Source organism: Cucurbita pepo, chromosome 15 (genome assembly GCF_057944985.1).
Source record: "Cucurbita pepo subsp. pepo isolate OVF chromosome 15, ASM5794498v1, whole genome shotgun sequence".
Lineage (NCBI taxonomy): Eukaryota > Viridiplantae > Streptophyta > Magnoliopsida > Cucurbitales > Cucurbitaceae > Cucurbita > Cucurbita pepo.
This window is the reverse complement of record NC_141812.1, coordinates 7,217,879-7,234,911: the sequence shown is the minus strand read 5'-3', so window position 1 is coordinate 7,234,911 and position 17,033 is coordinate 7,217,879. Positions and strand designations below refer to the sequence as shown.

The window sequence follows — 17,033 nt, the reverse complement described above, 5'->3', positions numbered from 1 at the left end:
TCGGTTAAAAAAGAGGATACCTCGAGTAAGACTCGATCCGATGACACTCACTCTTCCAACGAGAAAGAAGGTACTCGCACCAAGGTTATGGGCAACTCAAATGGTCTTTATAGGGCATTTCGAGGAGATAGAAGCGAAGTCATCCATTCAACCATTCGCACGGTTCTCCCGACCTAGGAGGTCGAGAGATTCAGTCACCTCCATTCGCCTTTGTTGAGAAGCTAAGCTAAGACGAATCGACCTGAATATATCTGGGCCTAAACAATTCAAAGCCCAAAACCGGTCGAGCTTATCTGGGCCTAAACTACTCGAAGCCCAAGATCAATTGACGTAACTTTCTTTGGGCCTAAAGGGTTAAAGCCCAAACCGATCGACCTCTATCTGGGCCTAAACTGGTGGAAGCCCAAAATGAAAGAACCTCTCTCTTTCTTCTCTCCCTCTCGGAGTCAATCGGTGCAGGAATTTCCTGAGAAATTGAAATGGAGAAATCCTTCACTCTGATTCAGACAATTGCGACCGCTGGGGCCTTCTCTGCGATTTCGTTCTGGTGCGATTTTACTTCTCTCTCTTCAACCTTGATGCCTCATTTCTTCTCTGGATCTCGTAGCTCAATTCGTCTTGCTCCATTTTCCTTAGGTATGGATTCATGTTTGGAAGAGAGTCCGCTCGAAAAGACTTGGGAGATTTGATTCAAGATCTACGCCGCGGAAGCTCCGACTCCGATTCTTCTTCTGCAACTCCTCAGTAGGTAATGATTTTTATATGATGATGTAATTGACGTTCGAGAACTATTAATCGCCTGCTTGTTACTGATCGATTCGATTGTGTTGGAGAAGTTCATTCTGGACTGAATGACAAAATTCAACTTATCGAACAAGGAGATTCGTAATTTTTGATTTGAGGCGTTTGTGAAATGTCGATTAACCTTAAAGCAACGTCGATTTTAAGGCATTTGAAAGAAAAACGTGTTTCTCCATGTGTTTGTTTATACACAGATCATTTTGAAGTATGGCGGTGATGAAAGAGGCAGCGTTGCAACTTCGGGGCCATGCGGAGGGCATCGAGTGCTTGTCAAGTTAAGGATTTTCTGCCAAAAGCTTGGATCAATGACTCGGAAATTTTCCTTCAATTTGGCGATGTTTCTGTAGAAACGACTTCTTACAAATGCCTCAAAGTTCAGCTGGTCAATTGTTTTCTACGAGTTTCACGTATGGCATTACGTTTTTGAATGATATTCCTTCACTTTCTAGAAATTTTCCTTTGAAACTGGTAGATGTCTGGTCCATTGATTTGCCAATATCGATCATTCAATTCATCTCAAATATTTTTGGCACAACCAGTAGTGTAAACAAGACTGCCGGCGATTTCCTTTGAAACGGAATTGATGATCCATGTCGTGATGGTATCGTTGCGCTGCATTGCAAAGTTTAGAGTGCGTCTCATGAGTGATTTGAAATACAAAATTTTAAGACAAAATATTTTCAAAATTTCAAACATATTATTTAATTAAGTCTCAAAACCTAAAAACATAACACTTTTTTTTTGTGTGTAACCTGTTAAATTGTTTTCATATTGTTGTTTTTCTACACATTTTCATCAGTCATTTAGTAGCTTTGATAGGCACAATCAATGTCGTCCATCATAAATATGTATGTTTAGACAGAACAGAGATTAAACTATGCATCATGCTATTATTTTATCACATACATTCCCCTTCCAAACAACAAATCTGCAATATTCTGCTTTAATGAATTACAGAAATTTTAAAGAACTACACATGATTTTATCCATAAAACCCATTGAAAATTTTATTCAACTCCATATCTTTTCAACAAGTTGTGACACCCTTTATTCTTGTCATTTAACCCATCTCAGAAAACGTTCGGTTTCTTAAATGGGCAACCAATTTACAACTATTTACGGTAGGCACAAAAATTGATGACTAGTCACGTTCACTCTCTAGTACTTCGCTAATACTTCGCCAAGACGGGGACAAAATCTTGCACTATGAGCACCAAATGACTTTCTGCCTGACTGCGAAATACGTTGTTCATATAAATCTGTGTTGTGAAGCTGAATTATGCACATCAGTTCATATAACATCAGTGGTTTCCTGATGACGGCAACAGACTGGGAAGTTGATCTAGAACTCTCATTGGCTTCCAGTCGGATTCTTCCTTGCTTTGTCTGAGAGCGACGAAGTGAAGCGCATCGCTTTGCATTTGGTAGATATGACACGCCCAAGGGTACGCATCCGGTGCCGACCAAATCTTTTGTTCTTCAAATACTGTCTCCTCAGCAAGAGATTCCGCCACACAATACACAATGTTAGGCCCTGGCTCTGCAAAATCGGCAACTGCCACACATCCCGGAGAGACGAAGCCTTCTGGAGCCCTTGGATGCCAGATTGATACAGGAGTTATGTAGTCATCCTGGCAGTTTCTCCATACCTGCAGAGGTTTCAAAGTCAAATCTTCAGCATTCAGGAGGAATCTTTGCACATTGTGTTGCGATGGATTTAAGTTAAAAGCATGTTCTTTAGTTGCACGCTAAATTCTAATGACCCCCGACACCTCAGACTCCTTCACCCCCTGACTGGTACTGTTGCTCGTCCTCTGATTTCAGGAAAAAAGAGTTTCGGCCACCTCCCCGGGTAAAAACAGTCGAAGACAAGAATTCAATCTTTATTCAATGGGACAAAAAAGGAGACTATTGGCACTACGATGTTCTTTAGTTGCACGATAAATTCTAATGATTAGGACACTGAAAAGGGTTGATAAGTAGCAGATGTTTTAGTTTGGACTAAAATTTCTTACCAAATCATAACCCACTGGCGGTGCAAACATTCCCTCCATGTAACGGTAAATAGCAGCAACATTTGGAGGATGGCTGCCGAGATGGGCTATATCCCCAATGGAGACGTACCTGAAATGAAATAAATCTCTATTGTCTTAGTGTAGATAAAAGATGTTTACGTACAAATAAAAATGTTGTTCATTAATTCGACAATTGTGTCAATGGGAACATTGTTTGGTTCCCATGAACTCACGATATCAAACTCATTACAAAGGGTATATTCTCAGACGAAACATAAGTCAAATCCATGCTCATTGGATTGCTTTTGTTCAAAGATTTTACCCCTTCCAACGATGCACAGACATAACAGCAGAAACACTTGGCCCGAAAGCCCGTTTTTCATCTGTGTGATCCGTGTTGCAAGTCTAGATTAGCTTGCTGTTTTTCTTATTTCTTTCCCGAGAATTACATGTCCCTTTTATAGATATCATTCATTTTCCGCTTAGTAATAGATATCATTCGACACTCCACTCAAGCTTAGTAATAGATATCATTCATTTTCCGCTTGGATACTTACTCCTGAATTACACAAATATCTCCTAATTCTTTGACAAACCTAGATCTCTATGAATAACAAGCGTCAGATCAAGAAATACCGACAAAACATCTCCCACTAACGGACTGTCTAGAGGTTATTTCCCTTTTTACCCCTTCAATAAAATTTGCTTATAATGGGAGGCCAACAGGAAAATAAAATTAAAAAAAATAAATAAATGAAGGAAAATAAAAAAGTTGCAAGTTGCAAGTTGTAACCTAAACAGACATAATGCAAACGTATTATTTAATCGATATGGGCATTACCCGTCGGGACAGATTGGTCTCCATATGGTACATATCCCACCGGTCTCCAAGGCCTGGAAACATAAATTTAAAATGAAATCGGTCATTTCAAACTCATAAATTTAAAGTAGTTTAAATTGGTTAAAAATGATGAAAGAACACAAAGCACCTGCTTTTTGCACAATATGCAACGACCTTTTAACTCAAGGTCACTGCTCCAAACCTTCGTAAAGTTCATACTGCGTTTCACAAATCTTCCTTCATCATTTAAGGAACTGGATAACAAAAGCTCCCTCGATCTAATAATGGATTTGTTTAAATTATTTGCATCCCTCCCATCAGCTTCACTCGATGAAAAATAAACATGTCTCTGGCTTGAGGGAACCTAAAGCATTCAGAAAGAATCTAAGCCAAAAAGTTCAATGCTCACAACAATGAAGTGGATAAAACCGATGATGCTGACCTTAAGGACAAGGCATTTCATGTCAGATTGATATTCTCTGCACAATTTACGAACCACTGAACAAATCCTGACAGCTTGAGGTTCTCTTCCGACAATTTCTTCAGTATGACACTTTATAACACGAGCAAAATTTTCTGACCTCTTGAAAGTTTTTAAATGGATGATTAAGTGAGAAGGGTGACTGTTAGCCACTTTTGCCAACTCCAGTGCCATGAGCTCCTCCCAAGGAACATCCCATAAAATCTTGCAAGGTTTCTTATCCAATTTTCCAGGATCTGAGCACTAAATAGTAACATAGAAGGGGCAAATATCAAGAATAGAAGAGATTATATTAAAACCAATAAAGGCAACAGAACAAGGGTATTTGCGAACCTGAAGCAGCATGACTCTCTTGTTCGTTACCAAAACAATTCTCTGGTAAGGTACAATGAAGTGTTCTTCATAATAATCAGAAAACGCAAATTTTGAAGGCTCCTTGAAGATTTCAGTACAACCAAAATGTGTACTTCCTTCTGCAAGATGAAGAACCATCTACCCACAGAAAGAAAAAGGATAAGACCATCACAGTTAAAAGAGGGCTTGAAATAAAGTTATAAATACAATTCACAATATTCATCATTAACCTTTCATGGATGTGACTTCCTATTTCACTAAATAAAGAAAATAAGTTAAAAGCATGAAGAATAACCAAGTCTTTGGAATCAGAGATACCATCTCCTTCATGAATCATGGTTTAGGCAGCTTTTTGACGCACATTAGCCTTTCATTCATACATTATGCTAGAAGTTCAGAAACTATTAGTAAATTTTGGATGAGCTTGGCTTAGGTTGTCCGAATAAAAGAAAGGTTCGGCCCACCTAACCTATCCAAACAGTACACCAAATTGTTCACAAAAGGGCAATATTGTCTAAATACTCGAGCAGAACGTTTGGGTAGATTACACTAGATACCCTAGCATAGCTCTGTCATACATGATTGCGCAAAATAAACACAACATGACATTTTTTGGGCTCAATCAAACATGTACAGATATTTATAAATGGTGTACTCATTGCTATTGAATTAGGCAGGAAAGGCAAGGTAGGAATATTCATAATACCAAGATTATGATTTTATTTGGAAATCTAATAGTGAATTACAGAATATTCAATGCAAAAGGTAATAACTGGAAGGAATAAGAGTAATACTTGAATTTAATGTTATGATGAAATACAAAAATTAGTCAATTACTGTGCTTGCTTATGACATGTTACTCGAAAAGTGGAGATAAACAATAAAATGTTGAAAACTATCAGCATTGCACACATATAGCTAGGTACATATAGGAACATACCTGCCCAAGAGCTTCTCGATCGCAGTACTCTCTAAGAATACTGTCAGCATGAATGGCCCGAGGGTTTCTAACTCTTTGGGAAGAAACCTTCCTGCTGAAAACCTCTAAACACTTGGAACAACTTGCACCAATTCCATCAACGGTCAGTGAGAAAAAATCTAATGCTCCACTAACTGGTTGTACAATAAATCCAAGAAATGCACGTCCTAATCCATGAGCCAGACCAATTAAACCATTCTGTCTAGCACTTTCCACAGGCTTTGTTACCACGCCTGACACCCCAAAAGCAACACCCTGAGCAAGAGCTTCTGTGCCTTGGATTATTCCATCACGTACACCAGTGATTCTCCGTGACCATACCTGCCCCCAATTATAAGTCAATCTTTCAACAAAGGCCTATTAATTGCAAGTTATGAAATTAAGATACCTGCTTTGACCGCAATTGCAAAAACTGGCCATCAGTTGAAAGTTCGGCAAACCCTTTGCTGAGTGAAGCCAGTGTTGAGCTTGTCATGCCAAGAACATCCAATGAAAATATTAGGTGTAAAGGATTGTGAATAAAGTCCCTCCAGATGCGGTTTCCAATGGCAGGAAGAATAGAACTTTCACGCATGTATCTATCCCTGCGCATCACTCTTCTTAGATGCACCTGAAATGACATGCAGCAGTGTATGTTTTCACCATAGGATGCCTTGAAACTGTCTCACAAGTAGATTTATGAATGGACGTAAGTGCAGAAAACGGTAGAATTACTTTTAAAGATGGTTTCCTTAGATTAAATGGAGATTTAAACTTGCAATACAATCTGGAAGAGAAGTAGCATTAATCAACAAATTTTTTAACAATGATACGAACCAAGAGCGTAGACAAACTACTAATTTACTAGTTACTTTTTTTTTTGAGCTCAACAACATAACATGTGATGAGGATTCGAAGGCCTGTCCTTTTAATCGAGGATATAATCCATAACTAGTTGAACTATGCTCAGGTTGACAGTTTACCGGTAACCATTCTACCTTTTATAAGATTATTTTTTAATCTCACAGAAAGAAAATGATAATTTTGGCTACTAATGAGCAGATCTCAATTATAAATCTCTGCATCATCTTCAAACCAAAATTGAATTATTCAGAAGAAAGACAGAAAACATAGGAAACTAATGAAAAGGTCCAGTACACGGTCTGGTACACTCCTAGCCATATACAGATTAAGAGTGTAATTTTAAAAGAAGACCGTGGTATGATGTACACTGTAGCTTTTAGCTTCTAGGGTAAACGTTTCTTGATTTTTCAACATAAAATTATGAAAGATTAACTCAACCTGTATCTTGAATGCATTCCCGACAGCTGACAGTATGGGGCTCCATATGCCTAGAACTCCATGGGGTCTTTGTGCTGGTGCCGGCTCCAGTACCACTTTCAGCTTTACTTCAGAAATTTCTATTAGGCTGAAGAAGTAAACAGAACCATTAGAATCCCGATTTTTGTAATCAATAGAAAAAGCACAGGTGGTCTTCGAGACTGTAAATACAAATAACTAAATGAATTGAGATCAAAATTAATGAATATTAATTAGAGAGGAAATGACATTACAGGGGTTCGAACATAGGCCCTCAACAAATTCTTGGATACTAGGTAACTGTAAAGATAAATTAGGGAGGTCAACTATTTCATTTATTTAATAGGATTGTATTTATTGTGATCAAGCGGAGGATTTGGAAGTGGGGTGTTTGCGGTGATATGGTGGGTTTGTGGCGCTGAGTGTATGTTGGATCAATGAATAGATGGGCGAATAAGAATGGGCTCGGTTGCTTGCGGCTACTTTCAGATGCTTGTGACTTGAAGCTACAATAAATAACAGTTGCTTGCGGCTGATGAAGTTGTAGATAAAAAAACGGCTTCAATGGTGGACGAAAGCTATGAAGGGTTCATTTATGGATGATCGGCAGCTATGAAGGGTTCATTTATGGATGATCGGCAGCTATGAAGGTCTCAAACGAAACTTGATCAATATAAATTTAAATAAATACCTAGATACTAGGCAACAATAGATCTACAATAATCCTTAGATTCTATGAAACAATAAAGCAACTACTTTCCTTATTTGATTGGATTATATAAATATCTTCTAAGTTAAGGTTAATCCTTCCACAACTATGTTAAATCACAACACAAAAGGTTAAGTGGATATGGGTTACAGTCAATTTGATTATATCAATACTCAAAAACTGAAACTACATGCCACCATCCTTGTGCGGAAAAAATGAATGGAAATCTTACTTGATGCGTATTTCTGGATCAGCTTGAGTGATACTAGAACTTTGGGGTAAGCGACCTAGCTGAAGATTATTATACAAGTCAACAACAGCCCAAATAACTGGTTCATGAATGTTAAGCCTCCAAGATTTCTCTGTGACCTATCATGAAAAGCAAGGTTTTAATGAGCTAATGAAGGTATAGTTTCTTACATCGTTATTCTAATATTTAAAATCATACATTACCCGAACACAAATGTATGGGAAGACTCGGATTCCAACAATATTCTCATTCTGTATTGTTATTGTCAATCCAAATGCTGGATGAGTTCTATCTGTGGTCTGCTCAGGAGCCAACAACACTGGCATCAATGTCAGGGGGAGTTGATTATCAAGCTGCAAATTACCAAATGAGATCTCGAACCTGCCAAATAAAAGTGTCAGCTTGATTCATAAATCTCGTAACCTAAGACTTCATCACTCAATCAATTCCAGACATTATCCACAAATCTGGTGTAAAGAATAAAGCACTGAGAGATCAAAGAAAGCGACGAACAAATATTAACTAAACAAAGATGCACAGGAAAAGAATTATCACAGTAAGAGATTAAGTCAACTATTCCCAGTTAAAATGTCAAAGGGGATTATTGTCAAGGGGACAGGAAGAAAGTGTTCAAACCTATTTGTTGTTCCACCATCAAATCCAGTTGAATATGAGATAAAAACTCTCTCCAAGTACATATAAGCCAGTTCCTTTGGCTTGTGGTCTATAATAGAAATCCCTACCACTCCTAACTCAACTATAAGCTCAGTGGGTGCTGCTTCATTATCCTGCACCGGTCTCTGCATTTGAGACCTCCAATTTCTTGCAGCCGTTACGTATCCAATCTCTTCATGAAAACCAGATTCCAAATGCTGTCTGTCTCTGAACCGAACTACATTAATATCACCCTCTTTCGCCACATGGCAACATAATTCTGTTTCGGCATCCTCTAAAGAGCAAAATCCCGTGCTCGTATTAAGTTTCCAAACTCGAATACGACTATCATTATTAATCCTAGTATCTAAGGAATGTTGGCTATAAGGATCCTCCCAACAAAAATTTGTTGTTGAAAGGGGCGGCAACAAAATCCAAGCTTCTTCACCGAATCCACTCTGACGTAAGTTGATTGTATTGCCAGTTCTGTTCTCAACCCTGATGAATCAAAGTTTTAATTAGTTAGGCACGATAACGAAACATAAACCTTGATACAGGTATGTAAGTACCTGATTGGGCCATCTGCTGATCCAACACGAAACACGATGATATAACGTGATCCTTCTTCGTAGCCACGAACTTCTATCCTCAAAAATCTACGAGTACCATCATATCTCCTCAAGGCCAAAAATATTGTATCTTCCGTTATTTGAAAAGGAAGTGACCAACTGGTATCTTCTAAACGTACCTAAAAAGCAAACACAAACAAAATCAATCAATGAGATAAAAAGTTTTGGTATATTTTACTGTCAGTAAGGATATCGATTGAAGTACAGCTATATGATTTCGATTTAGTACGCTATAAGAAGTTGACTGACCTGGAATTTATCATGCCCATCAGTTTTCAGAAAGGCAAATGACATTCTTGAATCACACGGATGGAGAACTTTTGTTTCATCTTCATCGCTTAACTTAATAAAAATATCATGACCAAGCCGGTTGGTAAAGGTCATGAATGGGCGAACTGAAATCACCTAAAATAATATGGTTGTGATTTAAGAAGGTGCATAAAATAGTTACTCTTTTTGGGTAAAAAATTGAATTCCATTAGAAGGTAAGATATGCAGATGACCATATAGTTATAGAAAATATCTCCAATTGATCAATAAAACCAAAAAATAACTATAATCAAACTATCCACAATCGTTTAATCTTAAAGCATCTGCTGAATACTGACTAGAATTCAAATCAATGACAACCTAAAAAGGAAAAGACTCGGGTTCACTTGCACTGGACCCAAGCCATGTTAGAAGTTTCCAGCAGCTTCAAACAAAGAGACACACTACCAGGAGACCAAAACAGAAAAGATGGTGTTGGTTTGTTCTTAGTAATTATCAGCTGGAAATATCGGATTCGTTTTCTTCTTTTATTAGCAGTGTAATTATGTGATTATATTATTTGTATTATTCTATTCATTCTTGTAGTGGTGCTTACTCCCGTAGAAGAGTATGCCGTTGAATACTCTATAGAAACTACTACACTTTGCTTTGCTAGGGATGAACAACTTCGCAGGGTGGAGTGGTATTTATATAGATTAAAAATTTTCTATATTTATTCCTAAAATATCTAAATATCTAAATCTTTATTCCTAAAATATCTAGACAATGAGATCATACAATTATTGGGCTTGACCCTTGGACTAGTGATGATCTTTTGACATGTATTATTTCTCAATTTAAGTATGGAAATACATAATCTTAGTGAGGCATTCTCCTGCACTCCAAGAAGCATCAAGAGTAAAGCATCATAGAGGGAAATGTTTTTGGATCTTCTCCATCTTATGGAAGCCACAAAGGACTATCTCCAAAGGAAGACCCTGCACTTTTTGGTCGTTTATTCTAAAGAGTTCTGCCATGAAAAACGGTAGATTTGTCGAGAGATAAGAAAATAGTGGGATGTAAACGAGTGTTTACCATAAAATGTAATTTTAATGATAGTGTTGAAAGATATAAAGTAAGACTAGTTGCAAAAGAATTCACTCAAACTTATGAGATTGATTATTAGGAAACTTTTGCTCTTGCTGCTAAGATTGACCTCTTTACCCACTTGATGTAAAAAATGCTTCTCATGGTAATATTGAAGGAAAAAGAATGTTGGCTAGAGCAATCTCTATAAGGGCCCAAACAATCTCCAAGAGTATGGTTTGAACGATTTATGAAAATAGCTACAAGCCTTGGATTCCTTCAAAGTCAAGTAGATTACACCATCTTTATAAGCATTCTACAAATTATAAAAATGTGATTTTGATTGACATTATTCTTATAGTTGACGACGAAGTAGAATCGACCACTTTAAAGGAAAAGCTTGCAAGTGCATTTCAAATAAAAGTCCTAGGAATGCGGTTTTAATTGTATATGTAGATGATGTCTTTCTTACAGGTGATGACGAAGCAGAATTGACCACTCTAAAGAAAAGCTTTCAAGTGCACTTCAAATGAAGACCTAAGAACACTAATGTATCTCCTAAAAATGGAGTTCACGAGATCTAGAAAAGGTATCTCTGTGAACCAAAGAAAATATACTACAGATTTACTTCGAGAAACATGTTTACTTGGATGCAAGATAGCTGCTACAGATATTGAACCAAACTTGAAGTGAAGGATTAGCTATAGTACCAAAGACTAACGAGAAACTTTTCTATTTGTCTCATACACGTCCAGATATTACATTCGTGCACTCGCTAGGACAGATTCATGCACTCGCTAGGACATTCACTGGAAGCTGCATATAGAATCTTGAAATATTTGAAGGGTACTCCACAAAAAGATATTGTTTAAAAATCACAACCATCTACAGGTTGAAAATTATACTAATGTTGATGGGGTAGGAATTACAGTGGATGGAGGGTCTACGTCGGGCTATTGTTCATTTGTTGGAGTTAACTTAGTCACTTTATGTAGTAAAAAACAAAATGTGGTAGCCAAAAGTAGCCCTATAGAAGAATTTAGGGCTTAAGCTAACTGTATATGTGAAGGAATATGGATATAAAGATCACTTGAAGAAATGAAGGTTTTTTTTTTTTTTTTTTTTTGAAAGACACCTATATGTGTGTACTGTGACAATAGCAATAGCTCATAATCTAGTTCAACATGACAGGATAAAGCATATCAAAGTCGAAAAACACTTCATAAAGGAAAAAGTTGAAAATGGGGTGGTATGTATCTCATATGTCCCAAGTACAGAGCAAACGGTTGTAAATATGTTAATTTATTGCAATCACCAATGATTTTATTTTATTCTAATTCTGATTCCTTCCCTTTTTGTATTGAGTCTCTCCTATATAAGAAGGCTATGTATACTATTGACCCATTGAAATACAAGTATTTTGTTCCATTACAACTACAAGTTCCATTATTTTTGTTTTTATTTTTTGGGCAGGGGAGGTAAAAACACTTAGCTAAGAGGACCCTTGTTACACTCCCTCCTTAGTCTACCCAGGCAGATGAGGCTGAGAGAAAACATTCCAGTTAACCAGATGAGATCCATCATTTAAATTTTCACCTTGCAAAAAGAGAGCCTTTTCGCACCAGGTCAATACATTTATGCATGTATGCAGGAGATTATAGATTGGGAGTCCAGAGAGACTAGCATGAGAGTCAATTGTCCACCTTTTTACTCTTGAAAACAATACTGTGCGAACGAACAAGCCATCACAAAGGACTTTAGCCTTCGTTTTTCACAGAACAAGAGCAAAGAGAAAATAGACCAAAGAGAACCATGATAACAGCTAAAATTGCTAAGGAAAAATAAACTAATACACAAAAACATCACCACGAACTTGTAGAGAGGTAGAAAGCGTGCTAAATGAGAAAACACAACTTTTTGGAGGGTGATGCGAAAGAGGAGAGAGCATAAAAGGAAGCATCCAATAACTCAAATCTAAAAATTACCTTGGTTGGTACAGATGGATAGGGACATGGTTTTGTAGAAATGAAAAGCTGCATACGTTTTCCTTCCTCATCATCACAAGCATAGAGATCTACGGATCCGTCCTGCAGATAAAATCAAATTAATAAAGAACTCCTTGACCATTTTAAGAAGATAATGGAACCAAAATTTGAAATTACCATGTCACCCAGAGGAGATAGTTCTTTAACATCTCCACACTGATTTTTCCCAGTCTGATTAATTGACACAGAGAGGCCCAACGAATTGAAGTTCAGAGCAGAAGCGATTGTGTAACCCTCGTGTATTTCTTCATCAGTTATTTCCTCAAATATGTCAGTATTAGTCTTGGACTTAAGCCGGTGATAAATCTTTCGTGAATCTTTTCTCCCTAATCTGTCTACAAGACGGAGTGTGAGAGGAGGACATCTAGAAATAGAAAACCAGTAAGGTGCGTAGAATCTGATGATCTTCTCCAGGAATGGATGCTCCTTACTATGGTTTTGTTCAAGAATAACTTGAACAACCCTGCACAAACCACAATCACATTGGCCTCCATGAAGATAGAATGAGAGACAAATGGGGTAGGGATAAAAAATGGAACCTTCCAGTAATTGAACTTCTCAAACTTAATGTTCTTGCTGGAACTCCATGAGGGTGGGATATAAGAACTGTTTCCTATTAAAAAGAAAAATGGAGGATGAAAAAGGAAAAAAAAAAAAAAAAAAAAAAAAAAGAAAAGAAAAGAAAAAAGAATAGGCACAGAAAAATCTCTCAAGTAGAATTTAAATGTTGCAAGATGAAAGTGAACTAAATTTACATGTACAGGAAGCCATCCTCTCTGTGGGAAGAGTGAAAAGAACAATGGATTTCTGATATCAGCATCATAGACCTTCACAGTTTTCCCTGGATGAAGGATTCCTCTACAACAGCCAATGAAATGGCCACTTTTCTGTTTGTGTAGAACCGAAAATTCTGTCACAAGCGGAAGGTAATTGGTAATAGACAAGGGAGCCTTGATAACAAGATTCCAGTCCTGAATAGGGTCAGAGTGCATATCTTTGGCAATTTCCGAGGCTTGTATGCCTAAACAAAACCATAACCTATGAGAACTACTTGATGAGGTTCCGCTTGTCTGAACACAATACAACAACTCCTCAGATTCACTTAGGTTTGAAACGCATACTTCAGAGAAAATATCAGGCCCATTAGCATCCTCTTGATTAGGTTTATCTACAACTGAACTCCAAGAGTACTCATCACAATTTTTAAGTGTCGAAGGCCTCAAATGAAATATATAACGACCAGATTGTGCCAGCACTGATAAAGGGAGGGGAACCGTATCACCAGGCTTCAATTGCCCTATGAATATTTCCTTCTCTATATTACTTATCTGTTTCCTACTTCTGACCCACCTTCTTTGCCTCGCATGGTTTACAGATTCCACAGAGTCGGAAGAATCAGGCCATTTAAGACTTTTGACATCTGGAGCATAAACCCAACCATCAGCAGCAGTATGAGGTCTCTTGTCTAAATGCCAATCATCAATCCATTCCCAACCAGACGGTAGCTCAACTCTTGATGTTACCTGTGCAAGTGAACAGTATATTAAAAGGAAGCCTAATAAAGGATACAAGCTATACAGAACTACGATGAACTTCAATAACGGAAACAAGAAAGCACCATAAGAATTCCTCGAGAATCATCAATGGAAAAGTGGACTTCTATAAATTATGATGCAAAATTGCTATAAGCATCGACAAAGCTTAGCTTGGAGAACTGAACTAAAAATTGAATATTAACTATTTCCTCGAGACTGACCTGCATCAAGTCAGCCCAAAGGCTCAATACTAATACATACATCTTAATTGTAACAACCTCATTTGACACGGTTGTAATATCCCCTTATTCTATCTCTTTTCCCAATTCACCTCTCCGATTCCTCGACCCATTACCCCTTTTCCTTCCCTGTTAAATTGTCAAACTCTATCCCCACTTAGTCGCTCAAAAACTGGCATGGCAAAAGACCAATAAGAAATTGAGAACTGTCTGAGCTACAGGAGCTAGAGGAAGGCCCTCCATGTAGTTAACAAAATTAAAAGAAAGAAATTTGAGAGAGATTTTAACTTTAGAGTCCACAAAGCCTTAAGGTAGATGACATCCTCCTATGGATTCCTTGTATTGCTAGCTTTAACAGAAAAACGTATGCGTGTTGTGCTCTTAGTCACAAAACTCAGCAAGTGGTGTTGGTCTCAAGAGATACAAAGCTCTCTGAGAAGCGTGCCACAAAGATGATAAATAAGTGATCTGCATTGTCATGCACATGTATGCAGAGGCACACTTCTGCAGGGAATATATTAGGAAGGGTGTCTATTTTGAACTTTGTTTGTGTGAGTCCTCCCAAGGACAGAGATCATAGAAGAGTGATTGATCCTTGTGTTAATTGGGCATAAAGAAAGCTTTCTGACGAGGAAATTTAGAAGAAATATACAACATACACATCACGAGAAATTAATATTAAAATATAACTAAGTTTTATGGACACAACCAACTTAAGTTCCACCAAACATGTAAGAAATGAAGTTCTTTCTAATCAAATTATTTGAAATAATGGCTTTTCTTCATTTGATTTCAACTTTTTACTTTTCTAAAATCATAATTTGAATTCAACTGTTCACTCTTAGAGAGAACGATTATACCTCTGGAATGATTACTTCTGAGAAATCCTGACTGAATTTCAGGCAGCTAACCCAGCCAGCAGTGGGGCTGTATTTTTCAGTTTCATCGAACTCTTCTGTAACAACCATGTTATTATCAGCTGTTGAACGATCTGAACTACCAGTTTCATCCAGGAGATGTATGCTTTCCTTGCAATGTTTGGACATTAGGCAGACATCAAGCATATAATCAGTATTGTTCTGCACTGAGACGAGAGACCTAATTGTCACATATCGGCTACCATCCTTGACAGTCACTTGGCTGGCAATGACATCATTCCCTAAGCGCCAACAAGCAGCTGGTGTAGCATAGTTTAACCTAACAGTAGTCCATGGTCCAGTCCTACTCGGACTTATTTGAATAGATCCAGATTTCCTTCCTTTATTTGAGGATTGATTTATGTTCTCAAATTCTTGTTTGGGCGACAAAAGCACAGTACAACTTAATTTTCCACTGAACTTGCATCTTTTCCCCTGTAATATAATTATTCTTTTAATTAGACATTGCGATATTAACATATGGGCATTTGACAAATAATGTAAGGCTTCCATATGGATGCCAAACAATTACATATAGTACAAGAAGAACAAAACATATTACCAAGCTAGGTGAAGCAAGTTCTATCCAGCTTAACTTATTAACGTGATCATGCAAGTGAAATTCATCCTCCAAGCTCTGTGCTATCTGAGTTAAAGGGGCAGAAAAGAATCCAGTAGCGTCACCTGTAGAATTGATATGGAGGGAAGATTACAGTCACCTTGGTAAAATTTCATAACTGGTTTGCTACTCAAAAAGTACAAAAAATTATTTCAGTATGAACAATATTCTTCATAACAATTTGCTACCAAACAATTAGAAATGAATAAAACAGATTCACACAATTAAAACGAAACATGACAGTTTTACTATGCAAAACATCACCAACGGAACTTGTTAAAATAACACAACTAACAACCATGCCCCTACTTTTTATTGAAACAAAATACCAAGTATAAAATTAATTGGAATTCACGATAAAAGTGTACAAATATACTCAACTGATAACACTCATGCACATTGACCCACAAACAACCAGATATCTCCTATTGTTATTGTCACAATCATTCCCAATCTATCCTTCCACTTCAAGTAATGAGTTTATCGAGTCATTTTCAAATATTGACTGTTGAAAGTCTAAATTATCTTACTACCTTTTTTCTTAATTTCACAGAAGTACATTTGCCTTTTATAATACAGGCTAACTGAATCCCTACCTACTAGGTAATAATAAATCTAAATAAATCCCTAGATACTAGTTTTGAATAAGGATTAACCTTAAATTAGGATATTTGTGTAATTCATGAGTTAGTATCCAAGCTAAGAAGGAATGATATCCATTAGATTTATAGTTAAATAGTAACTAGAAATTTATTTAGATTTATCTTTATCTTGTTATCTATTACCTAAGGATTTATTTAGATTATCTAGTATATAGGGAATTTAGATCATCTATCGATTTAGGTTTTAGTTAGTCTTTCCCTAGACATGTAATTTTTTAAAAATAAATAAGAAAAAACAGCAAGCTACTTGCAACCAGTTACAATAAATCAAATAAATCCTAGGTAAAAATAGAGATAAACAAGAGTGGTCAACTACTTATATTATTTATTAGGATTACACAAATATTCATAACTTAAGGTTAATCCTTCGACACTCCCCCTCAAGCTGAATAATAAATATAATTCATTCTCGACTTGGATACTAACTCTTAAAGCAGTTAAGTTGTGAAATTCTTTTGTTAGCACATTTATCAGTTGAAGCCGTGAGAGCACATAACGCGTGTATACTATCCTCTTGGAGAACTTTCACGGGTGTTGCTTGCCTCTCTTGTGCTCACTTCTATTGGAGCACTTCCACGGTGTTACATGCTTCTCTCACGCTCACCCGTCTTGATGCACATGAGGCAGCAAGGTACCTTATAGGTGTCAGGTCTTACATTTTCGATTCCC

The 17,033-nt window shown here is 37.0% G+C and overlaps 2 protein-coding genes across 2 annotated transcripts in view; one reads left to right on the top strand and one right to left on the bottom strand.

Moving 5' to 3' along the window:
- The first annotated feature begins 402 nt into the window (after nt 1–402).
- On the top strand, nt 403–1,336 carry LOC111811404 (Putative membrane lipoprotein). The gene is made up of 3 exons (XM_023698221.2): nt 403–547; nt 637–748; nt 996–1,336. The coding sequence occupies exons 1-2, from the start codon at nt 480–482 to the stop codon at nt 746–748; spliced, it is 180 nt and encodes a 59-aa protein (XP_023553989.1). The 5' UTR covers nt 403–479; the 3' UTR covers nt 996–1,336.
- Nucleotides 1,337–1,781: 445 nt separating this feature from the next.
- The window catches only part of LOC111811402 (pleckstrin homology (PH) domain-containing protein), a 72,023-nt gene continuing 56,771 nt past the window's right edge, over nt 1,782–17,033 (bottom strand). Inside the window, exons 45-64 of the mRNA XM_087117799.1 lie at nt 15,646–15,767; nt 15,027–15,518; nt 13,148–13,915; nt 12,932–13,005; nt 12,510–12,855; nt 12,333–12,434; nt 9,262–9,417; nt 8,953–9,131; nt 8,366–8,881; nt 7,933–8,110; nt 7,712–7,848; nt 6,753–6,879; nt 5,860–6,081; nt 5,433–5,792; nt 4,472–4,630; nt 4,100–4,381; nt 3,806–4,021; nt 3,658–3,710; nt 2,817–2,925; nt 1,782–2,450 (exon numbers count right to left, since the gene is read on the bottom strand). Of these exons, the coding sequence (XP_086973925.1) occupies nt 2,103–2,450; nt 2,817–2,925; nt 3,658–3,710; nt 3,806–4,021; nt 4,100–4,381; nt 4,472–4,630; nt 5,433–5,792; nt 5,860–6,081; nt 6,753–6,879; nt 7,712–7,848; nt 7,933–8,110; nt 8,366–8,881; nt 8,953–9,131; nt 9,262–9,417; nt 12,333–12,434; nt 12,510–12,855; nt 12,932–13,005; nt 13,148–13,915; nt 15,027–15,518; nt 15,646–15,767 (4,946 nt within the window). The 3' untranslated portion in view covers nt 1,782–2,102. The remainder of the gene's footprint in view (nt 2,451–2,816; nt 2,926–3,657; nt 3,711–3,805; nt 4,022–4,099; nt 4,382–4,471; nt 4,631–5,432; nt 5,793–5,859; nt 6,082–6,752; nt 6,880–7,711; nt 7,849–7,932; nt 8,111–8,365; nt 8,882–8,952; nt 9,132–9,261; nt 9,418–12,332; nt 12,435–12,509; nt 12,856–12,931; nt 13,006–13,147; nt 13,916–15,026; nt 15,519–15,645; nt 15,768–17,033) is intronic.

Bases quoted from the DNA above. Each gene is read 5' to 3' on its own strand.
- LOC111811404 (XM_023698221.2), top strand. From the start codon at position 480: ATGGAGAAATCCTTCACTCTGATTCAGACAATTGCGACCGCTGGGGCC. The intron at 548-636 runs GTGCGATTTTAC...CATTTTCCTTAG, and splicing joins TTCTCTGCGATTTCGTTCTG to GTATGGATTCATGTTTGGAA.